The 10,135-nt window shown below is 30.4% G+C and overlaps 1 protein-coding gene across 4 annotated transcripts; it reads left to right on the top strand.

Annotated features, from left to right (window-relative positions):
• Positions 1-157: 157 nt before the first annotated feature.
• Positions 158-4,083, top strand: LOC108985399 (CST complex subunit TEN1). Of its 4 annotated transcripts, none has more exons than XM_018957688.2 (5): positions 158-304; positions 401-477; positions 1,589-1,732; positions 3,507-3,660; positions 3,764-4,083. In XM_018957688.2, exons 3-5 carry the CDS (start codon positions 1,629-1,631, stop codon positions 3,875-3,877), a joined length of 372 nt encoding a protein of 123 aa, XP_018813233.1. In that variant the 5' UTR covers positions 158-304; positions 401-477; positions 1,589-1,628; the 3' UTR covers positions 3,878-4,083. The 4 variants fall into 4 exon arrangements, with proteins under 4 accessions (XP_018813233.1, XP_018813231.1, XP_035549043.1 ...); XM_018957686.2 differs by having other exon boundaries at positions 3,746-4,083; XM_035693150.1 differs by lacking the exon at positions 401-477.
• The last annotated feature ends 6,052 nt before the right edge of the window (positions 4,084-10,135 follow it).

The raw sequence follows: 10,135 nt of genomic DNA, 5'->3' as shown, positions 1-10,135 counted from the left end.
TATAAAAATAAATTATATAACTTTATCTTTTATATTTATATTATAATAAAAATAATTTTATAAATTATGTTTCTGCTAAAGTATTTCCAAAGATTAAAAATGACGAGCCCGGTAGCGGCCTTTTTACCTTTTTTTTTTTTCTTTCGTTATACAGCAGTGCTTCATCCAGCAATTTCCCCGTTTTTCCCATTATACGATTTCGTTTCCTCGCCTTCTCTCAGACTGCCACTCACCGAGTCACCGGAGCTTTTCCGAAAGACACTAACAAAGCAAACCCTCCATCCTTGAATCATACTGGGACAAGGTACTAAGCATAGGCATGCAATTTCCTTTTGTGTACTTAAGATTTTAGTATCTGGGTTTTGGGTTCTGTTAATTTGGCATCCTTGTCTGTTTACAGCATTTCATATTATTTTGAGTTGGGTGGTTGGCTTGAGACAAAGATTGGCGCTTTATGAGTAGGCCATTGTCTGATGTGTAAGTTCAGAAGATAGTATTTACTTCACGCTAACTACATGATGCTTTGGTTTTTCTAATTCTATGTGCAGCTGTTTCTGAGTTTCCTACTTTTTTTTTTTTTATTGTTCTTATGTACCATTTCGTTTGAGATGATTTTTTTTTAGTACAGTTTGCATGCGGTTTGGGATTTACTATTGTTTGGCTTGGTTTTAACTGAAAGAAAAAAAATTATCTGGTTTTGTCTGAAGCTCCCTTTGATTGCTCTGAGAGATTTAGGGCGGAATGAAAGTGACATTTTGAAACTTTTTTGTTTTCGACAAATATAGATAGAAAGAAAAGAAAAAATTGAACTCCAATTAGGTACCTTGTTTCGTAGTGCACAAATCGGGGTAGATTTGTGCCATTTCGTTTGAGATGATTTGTTTTGAGTACAGTTTGCATGCGGTTTGGGATGTACAGTTCTTATGTACCATTTCGTTTGAGATGATTTGTTTTGAGTACAGTTTGCATGCGGTTTGGGATGTACAGTTCTTATGTACCATTTCGTTTGAGATGATTTGTTTTGAGTACAGTTTGCATGCGGTTTGGGATGCACTATTTTTTGGCTTGGTTTTAACTGAAAGAAAAAAAAAAATTATCTGGTTTTGTCTGAAGCTTCCTTTGATTGCTGAGAGATTGAGGGGCGGAATGAAAGTGACATTTTGAAACTTTTTTGTTTTCGACAAATATAGATGGAAAGAAAAGAAAAAATAGAACTCCAATTAGGTAGCTTTCTGGCAGGCCATTCTATTCTGTAATTATCCACTAGATTTATTGGAGTTGCGAAAATAGATATCTTTCACATCTACAACCGCTTGATTCTTCTAAAAGTTCCATCCTCTTCCCAAACATATTAGCTATTTTTTCCGCTAATGAACTATAATTTAATTTTATAGAGCTTCTCCCCGAATTTTGAATGAACCGTGATGTAACTTCTAACATGTGATATTGGAATTACCATGTCTACCTAACTTTTTCTCGATTGGGTATCTTTCCCAAAATCAGCCTTCAGACAATGATGTTTATAACTCTCCTGTAAGTTTTTGTGTGTGTAATGGTGATCAGTTATAATATATCTATCAACTTGCAGGGAGGATCCAAAATGCTTTTTTAACTGAAGGGTTGGCTTGATGGCATCATCTGCAATAAAATCAGGCACATTAGTGTCACTACAAGATATTTATCCGTCTTCTCCCTTCTTCAAGCAAGGGGCATCACTTAGAGTTACTGGAAAGTAAGACCTCTGCCCTTCCAGCCTAATTACTGGTTATATATGTCGTGCGCATGAACTCTTATATCCACCTTCTTCTTGTATGTTTTTTTCCAAGTTTTATAAACATTATTGAGCGTATCCTTCTGAGACTTTGTCAAGCTTCCAAATCCTGAATACTATCTGGATTTAAGGCTTACAAACTTTAAAACATGGTGTTCTTCTATTTTAATGTTTACTGCAATTGAGAGATGATGGTAGCCAGCTTAAGGATGTTCACAATAATTGTTGAGGGAACTTGTGCATCGATATAGGAGGTCTTTAACAATGGTTATGGGTTTGGGCAGAGTGATTATAGTAGAAAAGGGGAGATAAACTGGACTGGTGATAGAGATTTTGGAGGGATGTTGATAGGGGCAATAGAGTGGTGAAAAGTATTGGCCACCAGTAGTTATACAGTATATGTAAATCAGGCAAGGGATTAGGTTGGATATATATCCAAAGACTGCTGGTCTGGAAAGTTTTGTTGTAGGGGCTTAGTATCTTGGGGAAAATTGCTTCCCAAGGGGTTGGCCCAAGTGGTGAAGGTCTTAGTCTTGAGGTATCACTCCCTTCAAGGTCCAAGGCTCAACACCTCATGGGTGCAAACAATCCTTTGGGGCCACACCCCCGGGTGAAAAACTAGCGATTTAACCAGTTCCGTGTAGAGAAACTTCCGAGGGTGCTGTGTACGGGACTGGGGCTTACTCTGCAGGGATGGGTCCGAAGGGCCCTATCTTGGAGAGGTTCCCCGACATAAAAAAAAAAAAATCCCAATCAGCATCTAGCTGGAGGAACAAGAGGGTTTTTTTAAGGCAAATTGATTCCCCTAGGGAATTTCAAAATAGGATCTCTCGAGGCATTTCTTGCTTGGATCTTGATCAAAATGGGCTTTCTTTGGGCAATATTCAAGATCTGATTGGTTTGAAACCTCTTTGATGTTTCTTGATACCTTATCACTTGTATGAAAGAAGAGGGGTGGGTAATATTTGCAATCTTCTTACAACTTGTTGTTCTAGTTTTTGGCAGCAACAGAGCAATAGAGTTGAAAGCCTGATAGTAGTTATTTGGTTCTCTTGGGGACTGATGGCCTTCTTCCTGTAATTTGCAGTTTCTTTCCATTTCTTTTTTGATTTTTCATGTGTAATATTATATTACATTTTTACATGGAGGGAAGGCTTTGTCATTATTCATTATTAATTTAATTTTGGTTTTCTAAACTTACGCATTGGTATTTTTAGAACCATCCAGTGGTGTATATAGTTAACTAGGATAAACCGAAAGCCCATACTGTTATGTCCACCCGATTATTTTAATTATGAGATCGCAAACACCCTAGTACAGGTTGCTCATCATCTTTAGATCTTATTCCTTGATAGATCTTGTTCTAAAGTTTCCTTTCACATTGGATGTCCTGGTCACTAATATTATTTGCAGCTCTGATCATTAAATATTTAAATATGAAAAGATCAATTACAGATTTATCGGCATGGTTGCATGAGCAGTTATGAACTCATTACCACCCAATCAGTTTGCTTTTTGACTGAGAAATATCTTAGTGTGCCGACAAATTATGGGTTTCTTCCATCTCCATGTGCCTACATATAAGGGTTCTTCCATGTGCTTTATGCCATTATATTATCTGTGCTGGTATGCTTGGCTGGATGATTGTAGTTTTCGTATTTTATTTTCTTCATTGTTAATTGCTTATTTAAATAATCCCATATCATTGGAGAGCTTATATTTTGTTCCCCAACAGGCTACAAGAGTATTCTGTTGAGACAGCTGTTGCTATAGTTATTGATGGAAATGCCAACCTGAAGATCAACACTCAGCACCTAAGGGACCTGAGCTTTCGAGTGGGTTCCTTCTACCAATTCATTGGTGAACTCCTTATCCAGCCTGATAATGAGGTAGGATGCTGGCAACATCAGTTGAAGTTTATTGTTTCTCTCTCACACGCACAGAGAATACAGATATTAAGATTGTAAAATCTAGCTGGCTGTTTCATTTCAGGCTATATTGCAAGCACGTGTGGGTAGAAATGTAGATGGCATTGATCTAAATCTCTATCATCAGTCTCTACAGCTGCTAAGACAGTTTCAAGCTGATCACTTGAGTACGACCTAATCCAGGTTCTGGTGTTAAAAAGATACAACTCGTGATTTCACCAAGAAAAGTCTCTCTGTAAACTTACTAGAACTCATGCACTCTTATCAAAAATTGGATTGTCTTTTGGTGCTTAAATACTTTGATTTGGATGTTATGTTATTTTAGGAGTATCTGGATGTTAATTTCCCCTGCAGATCTTTATCAATGTTCATAAAAATTAGTGCTAGAGGAGTAATGCTAGATGCAGTCAGGCTGTGCAAGTCCCCCCGCGTACTTCTTTTAAAAAAAAATGTTGTCCACTGTTAAAAAGTAAATTTTTTCATATAGATCTCAGATTTGTTCACTTTTTTGAAGGGAGTGCACGGGTTTAAGACTGTTGAAGTATTTTTAAGTGTCTTGATAAATATGGGTGAAATACAAAATCAATCAATGTGGTTTGTTTTAAAGTCAAATTGCTCTCGAATAATGCTATTTTGACACTTTATATGTTTTAATTTTTTTCTTTACTTAATATTTTAGGAAGTGCCTATTAGTGTATTGATATTTTTTTATATTTTTTAAAAATGTTTTTAAATGATTGAATAAAATATGAATAAAAAAAAATTTGATTGGATAATAAATAACAAGAAAATCAGGGTGGTAGATGGTAGGGAGCAACCTCCATTTCCAACTCCAAGCCACTTTAGGGTGGCCCCAATTGGGCCACTATTCATCTCACAAAACATAGTGCCTACTAGCTCAATGTTTATTTCTCCCTAGTTTTCTTCAAATTTTTATCTAAATTTAAAGATTTCAAATTAGAAAGAAATAAATATATAAAATAGATTGTACACTTATTATTATTCGTAAAAAAAATTCGGATAGTATTAAATATTTAATAAATTTTATACCATATATTTATCTTTCTTCTATTTAAAATCTTTAAATTTAAATAAGGATTTGAAGAATCTTAATCTATTATTTAGAACAAATATAAAGAAAAAATAAGTCAATTAAAGGAAAGTCTAAAGAGATTATGGCTCATTTGGATAGCGATATGAGATAAAATAAGATGATATAATTTTTTATGAATTGAATAAAATATTATTATAATATTATTATTATTTTATGATTTGAAAAAATTATCATAATAAGATGAATTGAGATTATTTTTACATCCAAACGGTGTAATTGAATAAAATCATAAAATTAAAAAAAAATACGAAAATTAGATACTTTGGACTTTGGAGTTGATTTTTGTTGCAAGTTCATGGTAATATGGTATTATTGGTATCATTATTATCGTCCACCCATTCTGTCGGAGACGTCCATATCCAGTGCACCACACCCCAATTTGATTTTTTATTTTTTTTGTTTGTTTACGTGGCAGCCTTTGATTTGCCCAAATTACGAACGTTAGGTTAATGGACCCTACCTCTATCCCATGCATCCGCTCTCTACCTTTGCACCGACCACCGACCTTCTGTCCCAATATCTCCTGCATCCGCTACTTTAGTTTAGTGATATTAATGCCTTTCAGCATCAATATCATGAAATGTTTGACAAGTTTTACTTGCACTTAAGTGTGTGGAGAAGATCCTCCCATCCCCAAAATTTGAATGCACGGCATTCTTAAAGATTTATGTTGAAAAATCTCATTTGTTTAGTCCCAAAGTTGTCTAATAATCAGAATTCCGCCATTCAAGCTGAATGTTAGCGAATAATATAGTTATAGAAGTATCGCGCATTCTTTTTAAAAAGAATGAATTTAATTATTAAAAAATTAATTTTTTTATATAAATCTCATATTTATTTTTTTTTTTCAAAATAAATATATAATATTTTTATAATCAATGACCGTAAATGTCACTCGATACTCAATTTAGGCTTGGACATCCTCTCATTCTAGTAAGGTTGGAAAAGGGTGACTTCCTTTTAGAGGTTCGTGCTTGAGGTTCATTCCACCTTTTGTTACTTATATTTTTTGGAGCATGGAATGGAAGGAGTTTGAAGCAGTGTTGTTAATACCGTACCGGTTACTGAACCGGTACAGATACTATATGTATTTTATACCGGTCGTACTGACCTATATTTTAGTTTATATATATATATTTTTATTTTTTTAAATTACAAGTTCATTTTTTAACTTCCAATTCAAATTAAGTTATTTATAATTTATATATATATATGTATTTATATATAATTTATTCATATATCAATTATTTTGAAACGGTACACGAAACAGTACCGGTATTGAAATATTTTGTTCAAATGTCTTGATCGATACGACATCCGATACGATATTCAAAACATTGACTTGAAATTGTAGAAGAAGCACATAGAAGTTAGGAAATTTATCGTAGAGCACAAGCTTTCTTTAGTGGGAATGGTTGAGACGAAGATTAGAGAGTTTAGGCCGGTGAGTGTAGTACTTGAGAGCATATTGATGACACTATACAAAGTGTCGTAAGAGGTGTATCAGCATGTGCACTAGGAAACTCATCCTATATGGCTATAATAGGATTGCAACAATTAGCAAAGGATCGCGCTACAGCCCCCGCTGGGGGCTCCCGCTGGGGCTGTAGTGTATTTTTGTATATGTTTTTTTTTAAGTTGTTTTTTATATAATTTTTTTTAATATTTTTTAATATTTTTTAAAAAATAAAATAAATTTAGAACATTATTAAAAACACTTTCTTAATCAAGAAGTAAAAAAAAAATTATTAAAAAATACTTCCTTAATCACGAAGTAAAATATAAAATAAAAATATTTTATATTTTACTTCGTGATTAAGCAAGTATTATTTAATAATATTATAAATTTTTTTATTTTTTAAAAATATTTAAAATCATTAAAAACATCTACATAAAAAAAAGAATTAAAAAATACACATAAAAAAATACACTAGAGCTCCAGCGGGAGCTCCCAGCGGGAGCTCTAGCATTTTCCATTAGCAAAAGGCTCAAATTATCATCCATGCTATTTTTTTTATTTATTATTATTTGGATATGAGAGTTTCGAACTCCAGACCTCGATCGATGCTATTAACATGATAAGACTTGATTTGTTAAAAAAAAAAATTAATACTATATTTATCTATTTAAACATAGAGCTATATAATTTCACAAAAAAATTAAAGATCTTAATTGTGTTTTGCATGCAATTGCATACCATCTTGGAGATAAAATGTTACGGACCATATAATTCATGACTTTATAGGGTGGGTTGGATCCTCCGGCACAGACCAGGACATAGCACTGGTCATCCATGATGTTAATGGGTATGGGTGGGAGTGGGACCACCTCATCACCACCTATCCCCTCGGCTCCACCTCCATACTGCTAACTCAAATTTCTTCCACCATTGTTGTGGAGATCCACCTCATCACTACTCAAGAAGTGCACTCGCATCTCTTTCAGTGGACAAGTTCTAAATGTTCAAATCTCGCTTGAGTTTTTATAAAAAAGTATACCCTATTAAAAAAAAAAAAAAATCAAATTTTCACAATTTTTATGAAAAAATTACTTTTTTATAAAGAGTAATGTTGCACAACCTTCCAAACTTCTACACTCCACATTTTTTTTAAATTTTGAATTTTTTAATATTTTTTTATTTTTTTTTTGAGTTTATTTTTTTAAAATTAATTCAATTCTTCTATTTATTATTCATATATTAAATATTTGATAAAATAAAAAAATAATAAAAATTAAAAAAAAGTATGATGTGTGAAGGTTGTGTGAATAGTAAGAAGTTGCGTATATTTTTTCTTTCATAAAATACATGAACAAGAGCACTCCCAATGAATATTTTATAAAAAAGTAGATTTTATTAAAAAAGAAAAATCAAATTTTCACATTTTTTATGACACGATCTACTTTTTATACTATTATTTTAAAATCTAATAAGAAATATAAAAGAAAAATCTTAAGTTGTTAATTTATTCCACAAAATTTTAATAAACAAAAATCTCCAATTGAGATTATTTGTAAGATATTAACATTTTATTATTATTATTATTATATTCTAATTAATATTAGAAGAACAAAAAATCTAATTGTATTTTTCAACATGAATTAGAGGACAAGCAATAACGTAATTATGCGAATGAGGACAAAAGCATAGTTGTGCACATGGGTTGCGACAAAACGGGTAAAACAAAAAAAGAAAACGGAAGAAAAACGGATGAACAAAAGTTAGATAGTCACTCATTCACACTTATATATATATTACCAGTTATATAATTTGAACGTTTGCCTATTTGTCTAATAAAAAATGATGTGTCTAAAAAATTGATATGTCTAAAAAAAAAATATATTTAAAAAAAAAAATTAATTAATTAATAATTTAACATACAAGAGTAGAAAAATAAATTTTAACAAGTATCATAATGATAACAAAACATTACTGTATTATGAGTAATATGAAAATTAATTTTTTTTTGATATTTTAACAATAGTTTTCTTAGCAAAATATATAAATTGTGTAAAATTCAACAACAATACTCAATGATTCAGGGAGCACCGAAAAAATACAGAATCTTTTATTTTTATATTGTTCTCATATTTTTTCATCATTAAAATAAGTCTTTTATATTTTGGAAACTCTAAAAATAATATAATGGTAGAAAATTATTTTATTTAAATAATTTTAGTTAATTAAAAATATTATGAGATTTAAATTATATTAAAAATTCTAATTATTTATATGATTTTATTTTCTTAAAAATATTTAACAAAATTCTATCATTTATATTACTGTTCACGAGTACTGTTAATTACTATTTACGAGCACCGTTGATTACAGTAGCATGATTATACTGTTTGTATTGTTCAGCACTATTTATTATTAATACTGTATACTATTTATTACTGTTCACGTTTATAAAAAAGTTAAAAAGGAGAAAAGATGATATACCACATTTACCACATTTTAGAATTGTGGCATGTTATCATTATTTTTTGTTTATCTCAATGAAAATTGAAAAATATCTTAATAAACTATTCCCAGAATAGATATTATATATTTAATAATATTAATTACGTCACATTAATCATATGATGCAAAGTTCATAGCCGTCACATTTGCTAAAACAATTATTTTCCACCAGCCACTTATTCATTCATATTATATTATTCTATACAATCAATCTAAAAAAGAATTAAATTAATCGAATGGTTGTGATTGTTGAACAGAAGATTTTATTTTGGGTAAAACATTATATTATTAGAGTTTATAAATTAAAAATACAACATGGCATCGTAATCTCCCCCACCTAATTATTAATCAAATTTATCTTGTTAGGCCATAATTGATGTATTATATTTTAAAAAATAAATAAGCCAAACTTGTATATTTTATAAGGAAAATTTTTTAATCACAAAGAGATTATACAAAAATAAATTTATAAACTGATGTGATTTGATATGGTACGTCAGATTATAAAGTTACTTTTATTATAAAATAAATCTAAATAATTTCATGAAATTATATTAATTTATAGATTTATTTTGTATAATCTCTTTACGTATGTAGTAATTATATTTTATTAAATAGGATAAAAGTAGGAATTGGGTTCCATAATTCCCAAAATATCTAGTTCCAAAATAATTGGATATCGACAGTTCAAGTTGTCTGAAATCAAGTACCACATGGAACATAAAGAGGCAGATACTTGGAGGGTGAGATATTTTGCTTTTCAAACAGCTAATTCATATTTATTTTTTCTACAAAAAGGCGTGTACGTGTCTTATCATTCAAATATTTCAAGGCAAATTGAAGCATTTTGCCTTGAAATATGAAATTATTTTATTTTAAAAATAAGAAAAACAAACACACGAATTGAAATGTGACTACCACTCGATTGAAAGACTCCATAAAGTCCATGTAAATTGATCTTCAATTATCAATATGAAATGTGAAAATTCATGTGAGAAATTTATGGGCATGTTAGAATTTCTATCAATAAATAAAAATTATATAATCATTTTCTAATTTTAATCTCTCCCCCCAATTGACTCTAGATATTATAATCTTTCCTTTCAAGACATTCTCATCAAATCATTTTACTATAGGTGACTTGTTCAAATAAGATATGAGCTCGTCTTGATAGTGAGGTGAGATAAGATGATTTTAAATGAGTTGAATAAAATATTATTAGAATATTATTTTTTAATATTATTATTATTTTTAATTTAAAAAAATTAAATTATTTATTATATTTTGTATGAAAATTTAAAAAAATTGTAATGATAAGATGATATGAGATGGATTGAGAATGTTTTTATATTCAAACGAAC

Source organism: Juglans regia, chromosome 8 (genome assembly GCF_001411555.2).
Source record: "Juglans regia cultivar Chandler chromosome 8, Walnut 2.0, whole genome shotgun sequence".
Lineage (NCBI taxonomy): Eukaryota > Viridiplantae > Streptophyta > Magnoliopsida > Fagales > Juglandaceae > Juglans > Juglans regia.
Note: the sequence above shows the minus strand (reverse complement) of the source record. Positions and strands in the feature narration are given on the sequence as shown.

Coding starts and splice junctions, on each gene's coding strand:
- LOC108985399 (XM_018957687.2), top strand. CDS start 1,629: ATGGCATCATCTGCAATAAAATCAGGCACATTAGTGTCACTACAAGAT. Junction 1,733..3,506: donor TCACTTAGAGTTACTGGAAA/GTAAGACCTCTG, acceptor GTTCCCCAACAG/GCTACAAGAGTATTCTGTTG. Junction 3,661..3,745: donor TTATCCAGCCTGATAATGAG/GTAGGATGCTGG, acceptor TGTAAAATCTAG/CTGGCTGTTTCATTTCAGGC.